We start from the raw sequence: 25,205 nt of genomic DNA on the forward strand, positions 1-25,205 counted from the left end.
TGCAATTTCCCATTCTCACGTTACGCAGATTATTAAATTAGCCTGGTGTCCTGAGGTCTCAGGGCATTCCTTGTGTTCGACCAGCAGAGAAACAATTGTGTGGAGCATTTTGTAAAAAAAATGGAAATCTGGCTATATGACTAATGAAAATTCAAAGACAATATCTGGAAATAAATTAGTTTTTGTGTCTTGAACATTCACGTCGGTTCACTTTTGCTTCTTTATTTGTGGAAAGTCTTTTTCTAAAATGTGACCTAAAAATGAAAGCAGGATGAATATATTTTCTCATTTACTATGATGATGAGAGTACTCAGATTGCTTAAATTCCAATTTCCTCTATTTAATATACACCCTGTTTGCATTATGGATTTTCATAGTTTATGCTGACAATACAAAAGAAGATGTTTCTATGTAATATTTATGCTTAAAGCCCCATCATACTCTATGCTCTATACTATATACTCTATTTGCAAAGTCGTTTCTGTGCAATTTTTTTTCTTTTTTTATGATTTATGTACTGATGGGTGCTTGATCAACATGTGGGAATATTAATTTACGACACAAAAGTAGCCCCCCCCCCCCCCCCCCCCCCCCCCCCCCCCCCCCCCCCCCCCTAGAATGTGGTTATGTAAATCCAGTCAGTGTTTGATGTTTTCTGGGTATTTTTTTTCCCCTTTAAGGCGGCCTGGGTGCTGGGTGGAGTTACAGTAACGCGCTCTGCTCGTGGAGCTCCTCTTGTTATAAGGAGATGTGGAAAACCGCGTCACTCTGACAAAATGAGTTTCACCTCCCAGTGTTGTTGACAGAGGAGGGATGTTGCACATGCTTCAGGTTTTTGACTGAGACACCGGGATTTCTTTTCTCCCATCATATTGGACCGGGGGTGAGCAGCCGAGCTGGTTTTACGCAATGGACAAATTCGCATTTTAACGGTAAGACCTCCATCAGCTTGTTGGGTGAAACTTCAGTTTAAGATCATTTAAATTGCTTGATCAGTATGTGATGAAGAAGGAGTTAAGCGTGTTTTTCCATTTTAAACGTGTAAAGTTACATATTGGGGTTTATTTTTCATTCGGGGTTTTAACTGGGATAAAGAAGCGGCCGATGCGTAAAAGTCACAATTGTGTTTAAAAAAAAAGAAAGAAAAAGAAAACCTCTTTCAAAGTGTGTTTATGAGCGAACAGAAAAGGTCCCGTGATGTGGGTGGGTTATTTGTAGGTTTTAGGTTATTTGTAGTGGTTTTTGTGCCGCGGACACGCTGCTGTCAGGACCCGCTGCAGGGTCCCCGGCGCGCCGCCCGCCCGCCGAGGGAAGACGCGCCGGAGCGGGATGGGTGAGTCCCGGCGGGCCGTCCCCGGTGCACCGCTAGAGGGCGCTGAACCAAGACCAAATAACACAATGTATTTACATAACTCTACACTCATATCGTCACATTGCAAATAATTCATCTCTTTTGATGCCTCTAATAGTCATTTAGATGTTGGCTATATTTTCCTCTATGATCTCTACAAATCCAGCAAACAAGCTCAGTATGGTTTGACATCAGATCAACTGTTCACATCCAATAAAATTACAATTAATTGAAATTTGTTTGTAATATCAGTATCTACAAGTTTTTTCACCCACTTTTTTCAATATGGCCTCACTATTTTAGATTATTTTTCATCATGTGTTCTCTAACTCCTCTTTGTAAATTCTGTTTGTTGTGTTTCACTGCTTTGCTCTGTATATATTAATATATTACTTACTTAACGCTATCCTGTCATATTGACATTTTAACTTCTATGCTATTCATTCTTTGTTCTTTCTGTGTGGAGCTTAGTTGCAAGAATTTCCCCCAGGGATGAATAACGTATTTCTATTCTATTCTATTCTATTCTATTCTATTCTATTCTATTCTATTCTATTCTATTCTATTCTATTCTATTCTATTCTATTCCATTCCAAAAAGTATTTTGACTTTGTTCTTTCTGAATCTTCATTATAAATGAAGGTTTGTTTCCTTATAATAGTTGGAGTGATTTTCTACTTTCTGTTTTCTGCTAATCAGTAAATCAGTGTTTTCATTTAGTTATGCCTACGCCATCTTTTCATTTGGTACTAACTACTAAATACTACAGAAAACAATGTTGGGTCACATTTTAAATCTCTGTCTGGAAGCTTTTGCCTCCTCCTGCTCTTTTCTACACGTTGCAGAAATATCAGATAATAGAAGTTGTATCAGCAGCAAGTTACTCCAGAGCTGTTTGTGTCAAATGTGAGGTTTTCCAGTGAATTTCAATGTTAAAATGCAAAGTTCTTTTTACGCCCCCTCGCTCAACGCTAAGCTCACGAGCAAATATTAATAAGCCTAACTATTATTCTCTTTGCTACTTCAAACACATCCTGAACCTTTGATCCCAAATATGGTCATGAGATTTTTCCATCTTGTGTCTTTGAAAAAGACAGTATCCCACACTTGAAAAACATCTACTAACCAAACAGAGGATTTCCACCTAATTATTTCACTTATGACAAAGGTCTTGACGGCTGTGGAAAAAATACAACAAAGCCCAGACAAGTGAGTCACTGGTAATATAAAGTCAGAATTTAAGTCAAGATTCAAAGCTTTTATATATATTGTAGCACTGTATGCAGTTAATGTTCAGTGGTCCCTTCTTGAAGCTATTTTACCATAATAAAAAAAATATATATAATGGGAAAAGTAAAGTATGATGATGAAAAATCCAAACTGTCCAATTGGGGCCATAATCAACGTATTTAAGACTTGAGTACACTACAGATAACTACAAATCAGTAAGTGTAGTTTTACCATCTTCATTACATTTTCACCTGCAGTTTTATGCCGTTTTTGAGGTTTTCAGGGGGAACATTTCCTCTGATCAAACACTACAACAGCCTGAAATATTAAATTTGAGAAAAATAAACTAGAAATGACAAATGCTAGAGCTGCACAGCAGGGTAGTGGTTTGTACTTTTACCTCATAGTGAGAATCTCACTGGTTCTCACATGTGGAGTTTGCAGGTTCTCCCTGTGAATGTGTGGAGGTTTTATCTAGTCACCTCCCTCAGTCCAAAAATATAATTTTGAAGTTAATTGGTGACTCTGAATTGCCTGTGAGTCCTTGAGTCTTTTTTTCCGTGATAGTGTTTTCCCTGTGAAATACTCGTGACGGGTCCAGGGTGTTTCCCTTCACTCAGCTGGGATCAGCTCCAGCACAATAAATTAGATACAGCAGGATAAATGGAAATAAAAATACATGTAGAATTGAATATATAAATGTGAAAACATTCCACATTTATCCAGGTGAGTTGATGTCCATCATGCAAAAATGTGGGTAATTGAGCAAGAATAAAAAACTTTTGATAATACGTACATCACACACAAAAGAAAAAAAAACATTGCACTCAAGGATTTTCCAAGTGTTTCATTATCGAATCAAAGGTATTTTCTTCTGATAAATGCGTTTTTACGTCATGCCACATAGTTGGGTCATGCTTCTGCAGTTCATCTCCAGTACTGCACTGCATGCCGTGCGTTCTCATCACCAGGGTCATTTCAAAGTATGTATATAGAATTTCTGTACAGCTGGCTAAACACTGAGAGTTAATTGGTGCAAGTGTAAAGCACATGCTTTATGTCAGCTCTATAATTAACTTCTCTGTAAAGATCTGGCCAGTGAATGGCCTGTTGCCTACACAAACTAAAGCAGGGTCTGCCAAGAACATCACATCAAGGCTCCTGCATGAGCTGGACAAAGTGTTTCTTCTGGCCTGTGATTTGTCCTTCCGACTGTGCCAACACACGCAGCCCTCCTGCAGGGGTTGTGCGGCACAGGCTCATACCTTGGCCGCGTCGGCTTGTCTCCATGGCGTATCTCTAGTCCTAACCTCATGGGAGAGTTCACTTGTATTTTCAGGCTTGCTTCACTCTGCACCAAAGTGACACAAAGGGCCATTCATGCCCGAGAGTGGCTCCATTCATGGACACTGAGTAATTGCCGGTAGAATTCATAATTGTTCCGCGTCTTCCATCTCCGAGGCTCACGGGTGGAAATGACGCCACAGACGGTTGTTTTAAGGATGGCATTAATATTCAAATGGACACATGAGTCACTGTTTTGTTTGTAGTGAGGTTTTCTTTGCATGCTCCACATTGTTTGCTTCCTACTTCAACTGGAGACCTATCAGTGACGCCAAACAAAGAGGGACTTTGAAGACCAAGATTGCAGTGTGCGATAGTAAAAAGGAGAACATGCGTTGTCCCTGAAGCGATGTGTATGTGCTCAGTCTAATGCACTCATTTAAATGTAAAATGTGTCTCTTTAATGTGGTTGGTACATGAAGTAAGTGTCTATTGTTTGCAAAGCCTGAGATTTCTTGAGAAAATCAAGAAATTTGGGTGGAGAATGAAGTTTCTCAGTAAAGTCTAAGTGGTAAACCCTGATCATGAAGCTAAATGCAGAGATCTCTTCGAAGGTGCACCACACCCACGGACACACCACCTAGGTGGAGGCCTTCAGATGCAGGCGCATCAATCACTTTAAAAGTCCTTCACCTGTCTCATGGTCTGTTTAACCTGAGCCGACCTCCCAGCGTGAAGGCTGATGTTCTGTCCTTTTAAACCAAAGTGAATGGCCTTCACCTGAAGCTAGGTTCAAATTCTCATCCCCCTGCAGTGACGTCATGGCTGGGGAAAAAGCATGTAGGGTGTAGTTAGATATTTGAATGGTGAGTCTCTGAATCAGGCAACACTGATGCTGTGTTTTGTTCTTTTTCCATCATAATAACTTTACTGCGTTTGCGGTTTATGCACTCAAGGAACAAGTTTGCAATCTTTCCCCATTCTATTAATACATGTATGTATTGTCCACCAATACATGCACAGTTCATTTATATTAAGAGTGGTTTTTTTTGCTGTAATTGCATAAAATATAAAAGTAAACACACAGAGGAAACAGAAGCAGGTTGAAAATACTTGTTTATTAATTCATCTTCTGAATTTCTTTACCTAATTCAGTGTTGTGAGTAGCAGACTATGGACATAATCCAGGGTACAACCCATCACAGAGAGACAGACTCATGCTATTGGCCTCAAATGCATAATTTAGAACTGTGAAGACATCAGATTACCAGGAGAAAACCCACTCAGGGAGAACATGCAAACTCTGCATGGAGACTTTCTCCCTCTAAGGAAACCATAACACTGTGCAGCCTTGCATGTATTATTATTTCATTAAACTGTCTGACAGAGTAACACATTTCAAGTAACTTTTGTCAAATAATAGATGAACAAACAGAATAAGACCCACAGTCTTACGTTGAACTGAACTGTATGTAATGTACTGTGCGCGCCGGGCTTGGGTGCTGTTTCAGATGGGAGTTTGTCATTCAGCATCACAGGAATGCTACACAATTACTCCCTGTTGTGAGGGTGGATACAGCAGCATTTCATGGTCACAGAGAGGAAGGAGGCCGAGGAGTGGTGTCACCCTCCCACATCTGACCCAGAGGTTGTGCAATAGCCCGCACATCAGACAAACGGCTTTAAAGCGAAACCACAAAGAGATACATATGGCAGCTGCCAGACCGGGCCAAAGTGATTTACCGGGCTTCAGTTCCCGACTGTCAGTTCTTTGAGGATTAGTAAGAAGTTTATTAAACCATGAGTTTATTTTTTTTATTTACTGAAAAAATGGGAATGAAAATGTTTTGTACGACTCTCGTGTTTTTTGGGAAACTAAACTTATTCTCAGCGAGAAACAGGCTCGTATCTGTAGTAGCGCTTCGTAAATGAAAGCAATTCGCCTCACAAGCCACATTTAGAGTTTTATTAAGCTGGAAAAAAGTCTGCTTTCATTGTGACGCGTAAATGCTGTAACTTTAAATCAAACTGAAGCGAAAAACGTTACAATGAAGTGAACTTTGTAAAGTTTACCCGTCGTCCCATGTTGCTCCAACCTGCTCACATCTCAGCAGGTATGATGAAGGAAAATGGAAAACTTTTTTGATATACATGTACTTGTATTAAGTATTTCACCAATATGTTGTGTGTGTGTGTGTGTGTGTGTGTGTGTGTGTGTGTGTGTGTGTGTGTGTGTGTGTGTGTGTGTGTGTGTGTGTGTGTGTGTGTGTGTGTGTGTGTGTGTGTGTGTGTGTGTGTGTGTGTGATTCCTGCTTCTCTTTGGGTATTTGCTCTGGTTTGTCAGCTGATCTTTGACCTGCCTGTTTGCATGAGTGTGTTCAGCTGGGTGTGCTGGATGGCGTGGAGTTCCAGATGTACACTGTTTATATGCCCCGTTTATGGGCATTTCACACGGACAAAGGTGTGACCTGAACAAATGAGTGCAGTGATGCAATGTGAAAGCCATTTCTTCTTCGCTTGAAGCTTAATTCTAACACACAACTCTAACGTTCAGTTTTCTTTGTGTCTCCAACAGCTTGGAACTGATTACAAAGATGCTGCGATGGCTCTGATGGAGTTGCCTTTTTCTGATGCTTTGGCTCAAGATCAAACACATTTGCATGATTTCTGAGGCTACAGCTTCTGCCACAACATGGCTGGGAGTCAGAGTAACTACTGGGGACAGCATGACCTGAACAGGTACACAGATGAAGAATAAACAATATGTAGCAACGCAAACGCTTAAAGAAAGTTTAATCATCAAACATCGAGAGTAAAATTACGGTCCAGTTGATATTTATGAATATTTTGTTTAAGCAAAGAAAAAGACTCAAATGAAGTTCAGACGTTGGAGAAGGGAACACCTGCAGCTGTTTAAAGGGCATCTTACATTCAATCGCTCTGCAAATTCTTGTCAGAGTTTAGCCCCCGATTGTTTCCATGTGTCAGCTCCGTCCTGGAAAATGGCAGTTTAACGTAAGATTCACCAAAACAGTGAAAACCACCAGAGAAATTTCAGTCAGGACAACTGAACAGGAATCTATCGTCTACTGTATGCACAAAGCAAGAGTAAATATGGTTTGTAAAAATAAAATAAGAATACAATGTTTGATAATGAACAAACATATTAGGTGGGTATAATTCAGCAAACTGTTGTATCGAGTAAACACATAAAGGAGAGCGGAACGTGTGTCCTGTGACAGCATTTGTGGTACTTGTTATTTCCCTTATAATGACTGACTTATGACAGGTTACACGCAGGAATGATTTACACACACCTACACGGCTCCCTATAGATTTCTCAACCCCTCTGTTGCTCTGCAGGCTGTGCTTTGGCCTGGGTGCGGACATAGAGCACAACCTGAAGGAGCTTCAAGAACAGCAATTGACCAAGGAGTATAACTGTGAGTCATTTTCTTTCATAGGTTTCAAATTTCTAATGTTTTTTTAAATTATTATTATTATTACTTCAGAAACAATAAAAATGCTAAGTGACAGCTGTTCTGTCGCAACACTGAATGATTGAATTGAAATATTTTTGACAACAATGATGATTGTGAATGTGACTGAATTTCACTTCATATCTTTGAGGAAGTATATTAATATTCTCGGTTATAATATATATTTATAGCATAGCTTGTAGAAGGGTCACATTGTATTCCATAAAACATACCAGATTTTCTTCAAATAAAATACAGTGGATGTATTTTCCCGTTCTGAACAAGACCAAAGTCCACACACGGATGGGTTGTAGGAGAGTTTGCTGCGCTGTGTGTCAGAGGAGAGTGAGCAGGGTGAAGGAGGAGGCGAAGCTATCGCTCCCTGGTCACCAGCTGTTCCTGCAGTCTGGGGCATGTCGGATGTTTCCACAGGGAAGGTTATGGGAAGCTCAGTTAAGATTAAGGCCTGCCCCGCAGATAATGACGATTCCTGCGTTAATCAGGGTGTTGTGGCTGATGTTTGACGAAGAAGGTGATAGGTTAAGGGGTTGTTTTCAACATTTTTTTTACTCGTGTTTCCGGCACAGTATCTCCAGAAAGCTGTTTTTTGTTTTGTTTTTTTCTTGGGGAAGATTGGACAGCCGAGTGCTCTTGATATTTCTCCCTCCTACATCCTCACGGTTGCTTGGTTGAAAGTTGTTTTCCATGTTTCTTCCTCTGAGCGTTGTTTATGGAATGAAGGCAGTGAGTCATGACAAAACCTTATTATTTCTGTGTGACTGTGAGGACAAGTCTAGATCACTTTTATCTAACGTGTGATATTTTTCTCCTCCCAGCCAACATCGTCCTATCACAGACTCAGTACCACCCCGATACCTTCCGCCTCAGACCGGACAACTTCCTGCTGCCCGGCGACGGAGATCAGGTGGTCCCTTCCTCACAAAGACGTACGGTGTTCGGAGGCCATCAGAAGGAGCCCAAACCTCTGCCGCCTCTGCCCGACCCCGAGGAGCTCATGTCAGATGAAGCCGCTGACAGCGAAGTCGAGTTCTTCACCAGTGACCGACGGCGGCTTCTGCCTAAGAGCTGCCCCAAAGCCATATGCCGGGGCAGCAGCAGAGACTCTGGCCAGGTAAATCACGCCTACCAGGAGAGCTCGCTGCGAACTGGTGGCGCTCGGATGGGGTCCTTGTGTTTCTCTTGGCCGAGCAGAGAGGATAAAGCAGCCGGTCGAGGAAGCCGGTTTTCAGCCAATAACTGGTCATTCGCCGTCCAGAAAGACGACAGCCAGAACGTGGCGCCAGCCATCGGAGACACTTCATCCAGACGCCAGTTTTCCTTCTCAGGTCCGGCTTCTCAACCACACAGCAGCAACACAACCTGCCCCACCGATAAGCCACAAGTGCCCCCTCGGATCCCCATACCACCAAAACCTTCATCTCTGCTCAAGACCGTGAGTCCCGGAGACGAGGACAAACCTCCCAAAATCCCCCCGAGGGTCCCTTTAGTTCCCCCCTGTCCCCCGCGCACCCCGAGCCCCAAAAGTCTCCCCATTTACATCAACGGCGTGATGCCCGCCACCCAGAGTTTTGCTGCCAACCCAAATTATGTGAGCAAGGCGCTGCAGAGACAGCAGACTGAAAGAGCTCCACCGGCGACTCATTTTTCTCCCTGCATCGTGCCCATACTGAAGGACGGCAGGCAGGCGAGTGCCACGCACTACATCCTTCTGCCGCCCGGCCGACCGCCACACACGGAAAGGCGAGAAAGACTCCTGAGTGAACCCAACAGGACGGGGAACAGCTGGCAGAAGAGATAGAAACTCTCGCTGCAAGTGAACCTGATCATAAATAACCATGTGAAACACCATCGTACAGAGTGTGTGGAAGCAGATACTCGGATGTCTAATGTCACTTTGTTGTTTTCAGTGACTGACCTATTTAGTGTTACACTACACGTTTGTACTGTGAGGTTTCCTGTTACCGATCAGTATTTTAGAGACGTCTTCTTAATGCAGTATTCTCACAAGTAGATCATTCTCACTTTGGCTCGTTCTCTCAGCTAATAAACACTATGTATTTTGCAACAACAGAGGAAATAATTACAAAGGCACAAGCCGGGCTTGTCCAAATCACTTCATTCCAGAGTTTTGTTTGTTATCATGACAGTGCTGCTTACAAAGTGACAAGGCGTCATTCTCACATTCAGAACATTCCACGTTCAATTCACGTCACACAACACGACCGAAACGGGGCCTGAATTGGTTTTATTGGACTGCTAAAGCTTGTGCTTTATTGATATTCAATGGAGTCTGTTTTATCTCAGTCATTTGTAGTTTTTTTTCTTTATGCAGGACAAATCTAGAGGTCACTTGGTTGTCTTTTACAAAATGCATAGATATTTAAAAATGTTCATGTGGAAATCATGATCGGAAGATGAGAGTAGCTGATACAATTATTGATTTTATTAAGACATACATTTTAAAAACAGAATCTATTGTAAATGTGAGGGGTAGAATTAAAATAAGGAAAGTTACAGTGGGAGAGTATGTATTAAGACTTACTCGCCATTTCAAGAATTATGCATTTCATTGCCAATGAATCCCTACAGTCATCGACAATAATATCGTACATTGTGGAAATACTCAAATTCAAACTCTTAATTTAGATTGTTTTAATGAGGCAATATGACCGACAATAAAACATTTGTATGCACATGACTGTAAATTACATTTGTGCTTTTGGGCTCTCTGACAAACCTTTACTGTCAGAGAGAATTACTTTTAATTATTTATCTCTAACATTGCACCAAACGGCCAAAAACACGTACAGATTGGACAGTGCGTGGGAAACAAAGTGTTCTTACGTTTACCCTGCCGAGGTGCGGGTCCATGTTTACAGCCTGTGTTACACTGACCTGCCGTGAAGGATCTGTGCCAGATTTGGCCCCGAGGAAAGGCTGCTTGTATGTTTCTCGTGTTGCGTCAATTAAATCCTTGTAAAATTGTTTTAATCTATTTATAGAAATAAATAATTTATTAATTTTCTGAGCGACTTGCTGTCATTTCTTTTTTTTCCCCACACAGCTGAACTATGATACAGGATACTGTTTTGGATAGAAAACCTACTGTTGAGAGAATCAGTACTTCCAGTTTCTTCAACAACAAAGTCATTGATAATTAGTAACTAAATTGATTCTATAAAGAGTGAGATGTTACACATTGGCCCAACACTTTATCCCAATTATTTGCAGTTTCATTGTTTCACTTTGATTTGGAAGTTTGTAAAAGAGTAAAACAAACTGGATTTGTGGAAGAAGTTTTAATGGAGCATCAACAGGAGCCGACTGCAGGTGGAAACTGCTCACAGGTATGAGTCACAGGATCACAGATGAAATACTGAATGAAGCGTCACTTTCCTCGGTCAAGCTTGTGATGGTGGCAATAGTGACGGTACCTTTGGTGGGAGAGTTTCCAGGAAAGCTCAAACAGCCATTTCTTGTCCATGCTACATTAACACCTCCCACTTCATGTTCACAGTTCGTCTTCCAGCGAGCCACATGGCATTCGAGTCTCGCAGTGATTCAGCAGACTACAAACACAAACCATTGAACAGTAGTATTGTACCAAATAAATCTCGTCTTGTCTCCGTAAACCAATTTTATTGGGACTTCCCATTAGAACAGTCTAATGACACAGAAATGTCTCAAAAAGCAATCATTAAAAAAACAACTAACGTGGCCTCAGAGCCTGACTTTCACATGTGTAGGAAACTCCACAATTTATTAAATTCAAGTCCATTTCATTCAATTGTAATTAGTCATGTGTTAAAACATTTAATCAAAAAGACGTGGCGCAAAAGAACAATTATTCTATCATTAAATCATTTCCTGTTTTTGCAAAATAAGTTAAAAAATAAACAACATATAACCTTTCGCTAACGCCTCTTTTCCACCCCCACCCCCGACATCCCCTCACCCCTGCAGTCCCTTGTGGGCCGTATTGAACTTTGACCTGTGTTTTTCCTACAGGCGTGGCCTCAGCGGTGTCGTCTCCTCGGGCTGAGGTCCTTCGTGCAGCCGCGGGGGGCTGTCGGATGACGATTTGGACGCTCAACTTTACCGCCAGGCCCGGTTGAGCAGTTTGACTTCCGCCAGGCGCTTGCTGATCATGGTGGCAAAGAAAAGGGCAAAGAGGACGCTGCTGATAAGCATGTAGTCGTAGTCATCCTTCAGGACGTCAAACTGCTTTGAGGGATACACGCGTGTCTGGTAGATGTCGAGGCCGTACGCCACAACCTACAAAAGGACAAAAAAAATACCCAATCATATTTAGGTTACAAAATGGCCACATTATCAAAAATATTCATTTGAATTCAGGTCAAATACTTTTAAATGAGCAGAAATATGATGTGCCTCCAATCAGCGAACTCACCAGGCAGGTGGACTCCAGTCCAGAGGGTGCCGTGTAAATCCCCCTCGCTCGTGACACCGTCTGATTGTAGTTGATGAACCACTCAGTGCGGATAATCAGCTCTGGTGCGTACGGGATCAGGTTCTCCTCACTGGAATTCAAGTTACTAGGTCAGACGGATAGACTTGAAGTACACAAAGATTAGATGAATGTTAAAGTTAAAGCGGAGGACTTACCGGCTCTGCTCAGACACTATTTCAGGCCGGCGTGGGTCAAGGAACATTTTTGGTAAGGATAAAATCCCTCCACTGGGCAAACCAACTGTGACAAAGAAAATCAGAACCTGTTAGCAGAAGCAACCAGGCCAAACGGGGTCAATACAGGGAATGATTAATCTCTATTACTGTCCTACAATGTAATTTTTAATTTCAGCTTTGCAACAAAGGTTGCGAGCCATGCCAGTGATGTGTTGAGTGCTACTTGTTTTATGGGTACAGTGATTAGCTGTTACGATTTATTTATATATTTTTTTTTTATCAAATTGAAAAGTAACAGACAACCTTGTGGCCCAGGAAGCAAAATGTGTTTTTCCAAAGAAAAGAGGCAAAAGAAAACAGTTTCTTCTTACTGAGCAAATGTCGGCTGGTGATTCCCTTCTCGGTCAGGGTGGCCTCCATGGTGGAAATGGAGGAGGGGAAAATGTAGGACTGCTGAAGCACCTGAGGAGCGTGCGGCCGATCCAGCGAGCTGAACACGGTGCTGTTGTAGAGCTCCATGCCTTCGTACAGTTCGATCACAGAGAACTCGTTTCTGCGAGACTTGCTGCTCCAGTACTCGTACTGAGGAGACCGAAAGTTCGCATGACACTCAACTCTGCTTTCGTCTCACCGAGCCGGCGCGTCGCAATAAAGTATATTGAAGGTATTTGAGCAAAATGCATGAAATAAGAAATCAGCATGATTAAACTGCGCTCACCACCACCCAGTTCTCGGAGTGAACGACGTGCACCGGTCCTCTGGCTTTCCTCTGAACAGCCTCGTGGATGATGCGACCGGTCACACCGTCGATCAGGAGGATCCCGATGAAACTGCGCTCCTGATGCAAGTCTGTGCTCTCGGTCACAACAGCCAGCAGATTGGGATTCAGGTACTGCACGAAAAACAAAAAATAAACAGGCTTAAAATACAACCCAGGTTCAAATTCAACATTTTGTGGATTGACAGACATTTTTACATTAGATTCCACAAACATATTTAAAAGGTCCACCTCCAATTTTTTAATCTAAATGTGACCTTCAAGGTCAAATTATTTTCATAGTGCCACATCCAAACAGCAGGGACGTCTAAACTTTTTTCATTGAAGCCAACATACAGACAAACACACAAAGGGCCGGGGTAATTATTGTGGTGAATATAATAAAGCTTGTACTGTCAATCAATTGTAGTCAAATGATGCTTAATAAAGGCTGGTGCCCAAATATAAATAGATCATGGGCTGTATGTCTTTCGCAAAATATAGTCCAAGTTAGATTTTACTGCATTTGGGGAACTTTTCCAAATTATAGTTTTAGTTATTGGACACTTTATTTTTGCATGTTTTGGATCATACACTGCATCACCTCCAAGTGAGTCAAGTGTGTTTCTCAGAGCTTAACTCTGTATGTGTATGTGTGTGTGTGTGTGTGTGTGTGTGTGTGTGTGTGTGTGTGTGCGTGCGATCACAGCTACGTTTATCATGCGACTACGGATTCAGAGTCTGACGCTCGGGCCACAACTTAAATGTCTTGTGAAATAAAAAGTACTTCCAGTTTATGAGCTTTGGAAATATCTTTTCAACATTTTGATCTGATTTCACGCAGATGACAATCTCAATAGAAAGCACATACATTAGATGTATATAAATTCATGTATGATGCAAATTCATGACAGTAAACAGTTAGATGTTGGCACAATGCTTCAAATAGAGTCTATAGTATGTATAAAATATGAATCAACAGACATTAATGGGATAAATACACCTCCTCCGCTGCAGTAGGAACAGAAGCAAATTCACTCCTGTTATTATTTCTCTAACACGATGGAATAGGCCTCACGTGAATTTAGATTTGTTTCTTGGGGATTTTAATTGACTAAATTAATATAGTGAACTCCTTTGGCACATCTAAAAATGAAAAACAAATTCTAAAATGTCCTTATCTTCAAGATCATGGATGAAACTAGGTAAGCAAAAACCACGGCAGAGACTGCAGCCTCCGCAGTCTGGCCAGCTGTTCAATAGGAAGCCATAAACTTACTGATGCCACAGGGATTGATTACAGTGTTATCTCAGCTCCTGTGTTTTGTCCCAGCTGCTCAACTAACGTGTGAAGGAGGATGAGGAGAATGACTAATTATTGGAGGAAAAATATTACATGCAGCGACTACAGTGAAGACTCAGGAGTCCTGGTTGAAAAATGTCTGATTCTTATTCATAGAAAGTGGTTGAGAGGGGATGTGACTCACGTGGGAAACTGTAACAAGAGGTGCAGAAATATACTTGGAAAGATGACTTTGCAGTATACAACAGATTGGGAGGGGTGACTCCTTTCTGTCTGCAGTGGGCGAAACAAGCCCAAACAGACCAAATCTGGCACAAATAAGAGCAAGCATATGATTTAAACTCTCTACAGAGTGCTACTGTACCTTGTAGAGGACGCTGCGGTCTCCCATTACTCTGCCCTGGGAGTGCACATGCTCATTGGGCCTCTTTCCTTTGACAGAGACGATCTTCTGTATCTCAGGTGGCATGACGACCTCCCAGATCTGCTCAGTTGACAAATCCTGAGAGAGCAAAGTTCTCAGTTACTTTCTTTTCCTGTCACTCAGTCTTACAGATTTAGAATGCTTTTTCAAGATAATGGATTGGCAAACTGTTGATGCAGTAAAATTTTACTTGCCGTTCTAAGTCTGTACCCAGAAAGCCTTCCCTGGCTGGAGTCAATAAGATAAAAGAATATGGACGAAGCCATCTCCTGCAACTGCTGCAGGACGTTTTTCGTAGAAGGAAACGCCGACACCTAAAAGACAGATACAACAGAAACACGGATTCTAAACTTCATAAACTGTTTGAGAACTGTTCACTAAATTCCTACAGATAATAGTCATAGGACATCTATCTGGCTGCTCCATTTTTATTTAGAAGTCACTGACAATTCGACTTCAGACTTTGCTCATTTTTACTTCCTGCTGTCACTGGGGTTTAAACCTGGGTGCATAGATTATAATAGGGATGAATAATTGAATTTTCAAAATATAATAATACCATTACCAATAATACCATACAATACCACAATAATACCAACACTTAACACTATGTGATATGTGGAAGTTGGAGCAGAAATTGTAACTTGTATGAAAGACATGTGATGGAAACACTGTTGTGTTCTCTCAAAGTGCAAAATTTGGACTAAATAGACCGAGTATGTCAAACCTATAAAGCCAGATTTTCTTTCACTAATTTTAATTGATTTTATTGAAAAACATCTTTTTTTATTTATTTTTTGTTTTTTTGCTTCCTTGATTTTCCAGCAAGCTTTCCACGTTCTTCTGTAGATAGTGCACATTAATGTTGAGTGGGAATTAAAATGAATGGAAGATCTTACAAAAGACTAAATGTACTGAAAAAACAGATCTCCAAAGATACTTTGCAATGTGTGCTCAAATAAAACTTATCTTAAAACGGCTTTCCCTAAATCAAGAATAGTAAAAAAAATTTAAATATTAACATAAGAAAGAGTAGTTGCACACTAAAAATGTTGGTCAGACTTTGCCACAGACCTTGTACTGGTCATCAATGAGCAGCAGCACTTTAGCGTAATCCTGGTCCATGAGAGGCAGCATGAGGGACTGAAGAATGGGCTGAGGTAGAGCTGGCGGCGTGATATGGCTTTTCTTTCCAAAGATGGGGTTGAACACATGTAGTGTGGCCAGACCGGAGTCCTGAAAGAAAAATAAAATAGCAAAGTAATTGTATAGAACACATGACAACACAACATAAATAATGTAACCAGAGTTAAACTGGTTTAACTTGTGCTTTTACTCTAAGGTGGGATCTGCAAGTAGCAGTTCATCGTTTGTACCTCACGCAATACGTTTGTGCTTTATGTTTGTGAGACACAATCTAATGACACTATATCTAAAACCTGAGCCTTTGTTACCACATACCTTGTCTTTGATGAGCAGCGTGCACTGCGGGGGGTGAGGGAAGTGTGCAGTTGTCCGCTGCACCATTAGTTTGAAAGCAGCATTAGATGGGACGTTGTCCAGGTAATTTCTCCATAAAATGCTCCCGGTCTTACTGTCAATTCCAAAGAGCTTAATAGAAAAAAAAGAGAGAAAACAAAACAAGTGAGAGGTCAGACGGAGAGCGTTTACTCCAGTTAAAGTTCACTTCAGGGTTGCCTGATCTCAGACAAAATAAAGCAGATGCAGTTTATTTGTAGCAGTAGAGCATAGCTCATCCCTCAGTCATCATCAATTATCCTCAAACCCAAGCCTGGTCTCAAAGTGGATATCCACACAGTGAGGCGAGAGTGCAAACAAATACACAAACTAAACGAGAGGCTGAGACGTTTGTGCACACCTTCCCAGATGCTGTCACCATGACCATCATCTTCTGTAAGTTAAACTCATCTCGAGACAGGTTCTCAATGGTTACGTCGTTCTTGATTTGACTGCGGGGCTTGCGTGCATCATAGAAAAGCTTCCACAGGTGACCGATCCAGGCCTGCAGCAAAATGAGCTGCGAGGAGAGCCTCTTCAGTACCATCGACATCAGCCCATCTAGACAGATTACAGCAGTTCATTAAGTGGAAAGATTCACATCCCATCACTGTCATAAAACAGCATTGCAAGATTCACAAAGAAAAAACTACTTTCTTTCTTGACTATGACTCTAAAAGAGAACTAAAGGCGGTGAGCTAAGAGAACGGTTTAGTAGATTCTACAAAGGATTTTAGTGGACAACCGATGCACCCTATCCTAGAGACATTTTTTAATAAGAGCAGAAAAATGTATTTACCTTGAATGGCTGAATCCATATGCAGCAATGGAAATAGGACAAAAGCATAATGAAGTGAAGCTAACAGAAACCAAGTGAACCCCGATCTTAACATACGTGAGGATTACTTTGTAAATGTTGGCCATTTGGTTTGTCGTCCAATAAAAACAGCTTTAGTTATTAGCTGCATGTGTTGGGCTTCAGAAGGATTAATGAACTATTTCAAAACACTTTCTTATTCAACGAGAAGAGCATAGATGGCCAAATAAAACAATCCAGAATATAAGAAAGAAAAAAAAATAGCTACACCTTTTTTCCATCATGTTTTTACCACCACAGAGGAGAATCTTTAGACAACGGAGACTGAAAACAATAGAAAAAAGTAACTGGTATCTTGGCTTGACATTTACCGGCTTTTTTGCCAAACTCTCCCTCCAGCTCAGCCTGCGTTCCTGTGAGAGGCAGATCCACCATTTCCATCGTCACCACATCTGACAGGGCCTCCTCTCTAGTCCACATCGTGCGCCCTGGAAAGAAACACTCATTATTCTTCTGTAATCATTCATTCCACTTTCCACACCCTGTGACAGCATACAGTTTAGGTTGATGCTTCCCATTAAATTGCATTGTAATTTTTCCATTTGTTGAAATGAGAAGAAAACAGAGTGTGGTTGTGCTCCACACAGTGGTCACATGTTGGCAATACTCTCAGTGGTTACGAGGTGGTTTGAACTGAAATACTATCATGAGGTAACACTTGGTTTACCACTCTCATTGCTTTTTGGATGGCCTCGATCTCAAACCGTAAACACAATGCTAAGATTCAAGTACACATTCCCTGCAGGTTGGTACACGGAGAACTCGGCATAAGTACAATTTGAAAAGTAAAAACATCCTAAAATTGGAGCTGAGGTATGTCATGAAAATACATTCTGGTGATTGTGATCAATTCATTATACTTGAATAAAATCTAAAAAGTTCAGAATATTTTTGCCACCGAGTGGAAGTAAAGGATGGTGACTTTAAGTATTTCCAGGAAACATCCAGGATGGAGAGAGTGGAAACAAAGATCAGGGCTGATGTGCGACAGAAGGATCAAAAAAGAAGGTCAAGCAGTTTAGATAAAGCGGGAGTGGTCAGGTTAATGTGGTTCGGACCTGTTCTGAAGAGAGATTGAGCTTAAAAAAGGATGTTGCGGAGATGGAGCTACCACACAAGAGAAGGAGAAGAACTCAGACAATACGATGGATATAAAAGAGAAGTACATGGTTGGTGAAAGAGTAGGGTAGGCAAGCGATGGAGGAGATGGGTGCAGACAATCTACTGTGGTGACAGCAGCCAAACGACGAAAAAGAAGACAAAGGTGAAGAATCTTCAGCAAACTGCAGCACCTTGTGCCATTCCTACCTGGCTGCTGGATGAACGTGAGTGTGTGGTCCTCTGTCTGCACCATCGCTCTGTAGCCAACAGAGTCATCTTTCTTCAAGAATGCCTGTATTGAGAGCTGGAGGACCGAATGAAAACAAACCCCTTGAAAAACATCTCTGAAATTCCACTAAATAAATCAATTCCTGTATCCTGGCGCCCATACAACTAACCTTCTCTGGTTTGCCACCATTGGGATCCATGGGGAAAATCAGTGTCGTGTCGAGGAGTCTGCGTCCAGTTTCAGCACTAAACAGGTTAATATTGCACGCCTTTGGGACACAAAAAGTATTATTAAAGTCTTTTTTTAGTTTTATTGTGTTAAAACACTAAAAATGATAACATGACAAAAAATGATAACGCTCCCTAATGAGCAACAAGTTTGGGCTCTTAATCATTTTAAAAGCATAAAAACCCCTAAGCTTGCACTAAACTAGCTGAATTACACTGCATCTGTCCAAGGATGAAACACTGTGAAATCTGAAGGCACAATTTGATATTAACTCACTGTTTCGTTCTTTGGCGACATGACAGCAGCAACAGTCTTCTCTCCAGTGGTTGCAAAAGACACCAGCATAGCCTATGAGTTTAGAAAAATGTGATCAATGACTTTCTAACAAAGAACTTTTGAAGATAATTTCAAACGTCAACGTAACACAATGAAATCTAAGCCGTTACAGATTAAATGAAAGAAACTATAGACCTGCAGCTTACAAGCAGTGTGGCTGTTTTTAACATTTCCATTGTAGGTCCTCTCCCATATGGTAGTTCAACATTTTAGCAAAAGCGACGACAACATTTGGTGCACACAACGAACTTTCATCACGACTGACTTAAAGAGCAAATAGTGAAATAGCAGAATATCATTTATAGAATGAGATTCTTTCAACTCAGACCACTCACGCATAAAATCAGTACAAGATCAGATTACTTACAGGTTTGAAATCCCTCAGTGTTACTATCTGACTATCCTTGAGCTGGAGAAGCAGGGAGTGATCAGGCCCAAGCTGAAGGAGGAACTCCGATAGTGGCCGATGGGCTGGGTTGGGCTGGTGTGACAGGATGATGGGATGAAAGCCTTCAACTACTTCAAGCCCAAGGGACTGGAGAAAAACAAAACAAAAACAAAAACAACCATTAAAGTTGGAAATAGATTGATTTAGACTTACCTTACACATGGATCATGTCCTACATTATAAAATCTCTGAGTTTATTTTACCTGAAGAGGGATCTGTGTCATCTGTAACTGCAAGTGCAAATCTAACGTGTAAAGGGACATAGTTGCAGAGTCCACACATGTCAAAATCCCCTGGTCGACCACAGCACAGCTTGTCTGAATATTGGACAGCCATGGAGCTTCAATTGAGGTCTGCAAACAACATCAACAAAACACAATGTGGGATTTACTAAATACTGAAGAGGGCTGCTCTGTGGTAGGATTGGGATTTTAATTCGAGTGTATCATAATTCCTATTCAATACAGCTTACAAAGCTTTAATACATTTTATGTTGCCTCTAATGCTCAACCTTACCTGCTTGATTATCTCTCCATCCTCCAAACTGTACTCTACGATAGCAATGTGGGAATGGGGAACAATGCCTAAAACATAAACTTCACTATTTCCACCAGAATATACAGCCTGGTAATCCACAGTTTCACTGTGGAGATACAAAAGAGAAAACAATGAAGGCTTAATAATCCTATCTCCCATACACAGTTTGTGCACATCATTACTATCATGTAAATGGAACTTTCTACAAAATAATTCAAAACAGGCAAAATGCTTCAATTTGGGGATATTGCTTTGGACGACATTTAACAGCACTCCGATAACAAATATCTTGAATTGGAAACAATGACATACAAAATGTGAAAACAAACCTCTCTGGTAGATTCTCTATCCACTTCTGATGACCAATTGACAGGTAATGAATAGAGAGGACCGTTTTCTTCAAAACAGCCACATGTTTCACTGTGTCTTGATGTCCAATAAAACTAGCAGACTGGAAACTAAATGGAAAGCAAAATCAGTTAGGATAAGATAACAATGAAAGGAGAAAACTACTGAGATTCATGTAGATAATCACCTGCCAGAGTCAAGCACAACTTCCCAGTTCAAGGCACCAATGTTGATATCCCAGGACCGCAGCAGGCGCCCGTTACCAACTACGTGCACCGCATCTAGGAAGGAAATACAATTTAAGGGACTATCTACTATCAGAGAAAATTCAACACTGTAAAGCTGAAATCTGAACTGTAACATCTGAAAGGACAAAAAGATACCTTGTCCATGCTGCAGAAGAACATCAATGTTTCCCTCTGGTCCAGTCCTATCCACATGTCGCCAGACTGTAACAGACATTTTATTAGTTGTAATAACAGCTGAAAGTGACTTTTAAAAAAATACATAATTTATACTCACAGAGTTCTCCAGTCCTGGTGTTAATGGCAGCGAAGACATTGTTCTCTGTAGCCACAAGGACCTTTTTGGATGACTGTGCATGCGTGTCAAAATGAGAAAAGCGCACCTTGCCTACATATTGTTGCCTCCTGTCAAAACAAATGTGAAACCACAGCATGTAACACTGCAAGGCAAGACCAATTTATTCATGTAGCACCATTCAGACACACAGCCAATCACAGTGCTTTACAAAGAAATTAAAGTAACATCATAAAACAAGGCAATAAAGAATCTTAATCTTAAGCAGTTAAGATTATGAAAAACATTAAAAAGGGATTAAGAGTATAAAAGGGAGAATAAATAGAGTAAAATATTCATTAGGACAAAGGTAATAAAATAAGTTAAGTCTATTGTTTACTGGAAGGCCTGAGCAAATAATAGTGTTTTAAAGTCTGATGTCAAAGACATGTGTGTCAGCAGTCCTCGTGCGTTCAACAGGACTTGGAACTCAAAGCTGCTTCACATTGTTTGCTTCTCACTGTGGGAGCACCGAGTAAACCTCTTCCTGAGGACTTCGGGGGTCTGGATGTTTCATATTCTACAAGTAGACCTGAAATGTATTTAGGCCCAAGACCATTCAAAGCTTCATAGACGAGAAATAAGATTTTGAAGTCAATCGTTTGACGGGGATTAAACACTAATCTAATGACAATCAGCTCCAAATGCATTGCATAAAATATGAATGGGCCATGCTCTGGGTTTGAGGGGGACGAGTTAGAAAATAATCAAAATACTAATAAATTAAATTCACTCATCAATTGAATGTGTTGGTGGGATACAAAGCCCTCTGAATTACAACTTTTAAGCCATGATCAAAAAATGAGCACGTAACAGAGACGTTTTCTTCCTCTTTCATACATTTTATGGCAATTCTGTCCCACAAAGTCAAACCCAAAACACACCGAGTGGCAGCGAGCTGCTGTGACAGGTGTTAGCATTAGCCTTTCTACCTCAGAACGTGACGGCTGGAGACACACACACATATAAGCAATGAGTAGATCCATCTTACCAGTCGAATTTTCCTACTTGATCCTCAAACACACTCTCTACTGTGCTGCATAATAAAATAAATTTTATCCAGAGGAAAATGAGCTTAGCCATGGCCGCAGCAGCTCTTCTCTACAAGGAGGAAATCGGAAGTTCATTCGCTTTTTTTTTTGTCACGCAAATGAGAGGTGCTGCGCCCTACAGGCTGATACACAATACTGTGTTCAGATTGAAAAAAAAAAAAAAAAAAAAAAAAAAAGCTTCTTTTTTTCTTTTTAATAAAATTGCAGTTTCAGATTGAAAATTTATCATATTAAAACATTTAATGTGTTTAGTCGGGGACGCCTCTTTGACAGTTGTTGGACTGCGAGCGCCCCCTCTGATTTACTACGCTTCTTCTTCCTCCAGCTGGGTTTTTTTCTATGGGATTTCAAGATGGCGTCGAGCGAAGGAGATGGGGAACACGAATGGACAGCGGCGGTGCGGCCGCTTTTATCAGCTTCCTACACCGCGTTTGAAACGAAAGAGCTACCTCAACTTATCGGCTCTATAATCAACAGGTAACCGAGGTTTCGAATTGTTTAAATTCGGCCCGTGTCCGTCTCGGCTTCGGCTGGCTAACTTTACCCACTCGGCTAACGTTAGCTGCGGGCTACTTAAGCTTAACTTGCACTGACGTTAGCTGTCATGCTAACTCATGCTAACTTACTCTAAATGCTATCGGGCGTTGATTGACTGGTAACTTTTAAAAAAATCCCGAGCAAAACTCTACCCTTTGCTGACTGGGGTAGACTGTTATTGTATCGTTATTGCGACGCAGACGCCGCGAGACGTCGCAGGGAAACGTTTAGGAAATTTGCTTCATCATTAGCTAGCTAACACAAACATTAGCCTGCCTGCAAACCAATGGGCCTTCCGTCCCGACATGCGAACGTAACGTGCAAACGCCCCTTCCAAGTAAATATCTGTCTAAAGTCAGCTAAGTTTGATTAATGTGACCTGGCCTATATGCTGAACTTGTCATACGCAGTCTAAAATGAACTTGACAACAGACGCATTACACATGAAATTGCTGATAATGTTGGTACGTAATATGCTGCGCTCGTGCTAAAAGTAGGCGGGGACCTTGTTTTTTAAAACTCATTTCTTATCAGTTGGTGATGCGCTGTAATTAATGTATTGGTAGTGAAAACGTAACGCAACCGTTTTTATTGCTTGTTATGAAAATGCCCAATATCGTTTGTCTTTATTAAACGTCAAAGAATCTGAAGCAGTGAGAGAAAGATTAATATAGAAGAGACTTTCACGCAGGTAAAATCACCGGTGGCGTCCCTTGTAAAACTGAGAAATACTAAATTATTACATTTGAATACATTATCATATGGTAGCTACACCTTCCCTAAGTCGTCACTTGATACCCCTGTTGGGAGGTTACATAAGTTGAACCCTTCCAGCTCTCAAATAAAAAAAAACTTGTTTACAAACATACATAGGTTTCATTTCTCGAACTCGGCACTTGTAGAGATATAGTTTCATTTTTGTGCCTGCCCTAGTGGCAAGGCGCAAACATTACTACTCTAGGGGGCAATTGAATTTTATTATTATTATTATTATTTTATTATTTTATTTCTTTTCTACGAGTAACTATTCCAGCTCCATTGAGAGCACGGACCCAAAAAGCACATCAAAACATGCAGAATGTTAGGTTGCTTCAACTTTTGTTAATGATTTGGCCAACCGTTCCTGAGAAAAAATCACAGAAAACTATAAAGAAAAATGTCCCATTCAAAGTGGACGGGAGAGCCACCTCATGGAGTAGATCAGAGGAGAGGAAGGCACACAGAATTTTCTTGTTTTCATAATATGTTTGGCTCATTTCATATTTATTAATTCTTGTATTCTTATATTAAGAAAATATTTCTTTGCGTGTCAATTGAGCAAGGTCACCAATCATATTAATGACATACCCGGAGTAAATGAAGAATAAGAAGTTAACTAACTCCAACGTTTGCATGTTGCACTGTGATACCGTGGCAAGCCTCAGAGTCAGACGGTTGCTGGTTCCAATCTACTGGATGACTGACCATTCTGTTTTCAATTGCATCCTCTAATTGTGCGTACAAGGGTTTTCTTGAAGTTGTGGGGCTTCCTCACACAGTTACAATTATGTTTGTTGTACAGTTTTGTTTTGTTCGTCATCGACTGTCTTGTTGCATACTGCCCTCCAAAGATTCCATCATGCACATATTTTTTTGTCACAGTCCCAACTTTTCTTTGGAAAGCTCCTCATGACGTTGACGCAATAGATAAAAAGGGCGGATCTTTGTGGTGATTGACCACGGCCTCTGCTCACCACAAGGCTGGCTCTTGCTTCATCTTTAGATTATTTGTCTTTCATTGTCAGTGATTGGAACAATTCAGTTTATTTCTAACCTGTGTATGATTTTGTGATATTTCATGTATTTGTCGTCTGTGTTGTTAAATGGCGCTTCATTGGGTCGTTTTGCTTCTGCAATTTAATTTTCTCTTTGTCCATCTTGTGCACAGCTTTATCCAATGTAAGGCAATTTAAGTGCAGTATGTGCCGGTATGGGGCTGGACGGGTTTTCGTGTATCCCCACTAACAAAAGTTGTGGATAGAAACCCTCCTGTTGTTTACATATGCCGCTTTTCGCATACTAGTTGTTTTGTTAACTTGGTGTATTGAAATGTTGGCGTGCTACACAGCACCCCAGCAGATAAGATATTTAAATATCGCGGGCAAGTCCGGAGTAACAATGGTCACTACCAATCAGCAGGCGACTGCGTTGCTGATCGTCTTTATGGGACCCGTTCTGTAGTGTTAGGTACCTCAACGGAGGGATGATGAAAAATCGTAATCATTGGTTCACCGGTTGTTTTGTTACCGGTCCTCCGACAAGGTGCAGATGCTCCTCTCCGTAACAGGCGAGTAGGAGATTCAGCGGTAGCTGGACGCTGCTGTTCAGAATGAAAATGTCTTCAAGCTGTGTCACAGAGAATAGAGGCTCAAGGCTTTACTTGGACGGCTGCAGCTTGTCCGACCTTCCAAGTAAAACGTTGGTCCGGTGACTACTTAGGTGTAATGACGTCGCATACCTGCGTCATTCACAACCCCGCCTACATTTTCACAATACTCTCTGTGGTGGGACTGCGCAATAGAGGTAGGTTTGGGTGCACTTTGCCATAACGTACCGTCCCGTCCCACTCCATCCCACTCCGGCACATACTGTGCAGTGGGACCGAGGCTATACACGCACGCCTTTCATACTTTAGTGCATTGGAATGAGCGTTTTGCAATCATTCTATCAGAGGGCCAAATACCTAGAAAACAGGAGAGCGTTTTTTTTTTTTTTTAAAGAGAGAACTGCGATAACAGGAGGAAACAATGGTAATGGTGGAGTTGGTTTGTGAGGCCTTGAAACACCTCGAGGTGTCACATTGTTGCTCTTCAAGAACTTCAACTAATTGTTGTTCTCAACTAATTTCAACACTGCGTCATGGTTTACAGTAGTACTGCT

The 25,205-nt window shown here is 41.2% G+C and overlaps 3 protein-coding genes across 3 annotated transcripts in view; 2 read left to right on the plus strand and 1 right to left on the minus strand.

The window, feature by feature from the left end:
- The first annotated feature begins 770 nt into the window (after positions 1-770).
- On the plus strand, positions 771-10,056 carry errfi1b (ERBB receptor feedback inhibitor 1b). The gene is made up of 4 exons (XM_080468642.1): positions 771-932; positions 6,441-6,604; positions 7,229-7,308; positions 8,181-10,056. Exons 2-4 carry the CDS (start codon positions 6,558-6,560, stop codon positions 9,161-9,163), a joined length of 1,110 nt encoding a protein of 369 aa, XP_080324768.1. The 5' UTR covers positions 771-932; positions 6,441-6,557; the 3' UTR covers positions 9,164-10,056.
- A 590-nt stretch (positions 10,057-10,646) lies between these two features.
- emc1 (ER membrane protein complex subunit 1) lies at positions 10,647-21,898 on the minus strand. Its single transcript, XM_080468641.1, has 22 exons — positions 21,689-21,898; positions 20,641-20,768; positions 20,502-20,567; positions 20,306-20,399; positions 20,100-20,228; positions 19,750-19,876; positions 19,437-19,586; positions 19,153-19,320; positions 18,726-18,797; positions 18,391-18,489; positions 18,200-18,296; positions 17,203-17,319; positions 16,376-16,575; positions 15,958-16,107; positions 15,571-15,732; positions 14,691-14,810; positions 14,437-14,574; positions 12,731-12,904; positions 12,384-12,594; positions 11,992-12,076; positions 11,777-11,906; positions 10,647-11,640 (listed from the first exon to the last, which is right to left on the minus strand). The coding sequence occupies exons 1-22, from the start codon at positions 21,778-21,780 to the stop codon at positions 11,461-11,463; spliced, it is 2,889 nt and encodes a 962-aa protein (XP_080324767.1). The 5' UTR covers positions 21,781-21,898; the 3' UTR covers positions 10,647-11,460.
- Positions 21,899-22,078: 180 nt separating this feature from the next.
- The window catches only part of ubr4 (ubiquitin protein ligase E3 component n-recognin 4), a 47,725-nt gene continuing 44,598 nt past the window's right edge, over positions 22,079-25,205 (plus strand). Inside the window, exon 1 of the mRNA XM_080468643.1 lies at positions 22,079-22,226. Coding sequence (XP_080324769.1) covers positions 22,102-22,226 — 125 coding nt within the window. The 5' untranslated portion in view covers positions 22,079-22,101. The remainder of the gene's footprint in view (positions 22,227-25,205) is intronic.

The sequence above is a fragment of the Lipophrys pholis genome (genome assembly GCF_963383615.2).
Source record: "Lipophrys pholis genome assembly, chromosome: 8".
In the NCBI taxonomy this organism is placed as follows: Eukaryota; Metazoa; Chordata; class Actinopteri; order Blenniiformes; family Blenniidae; genus Lipophrys; species Lipophrys pholis.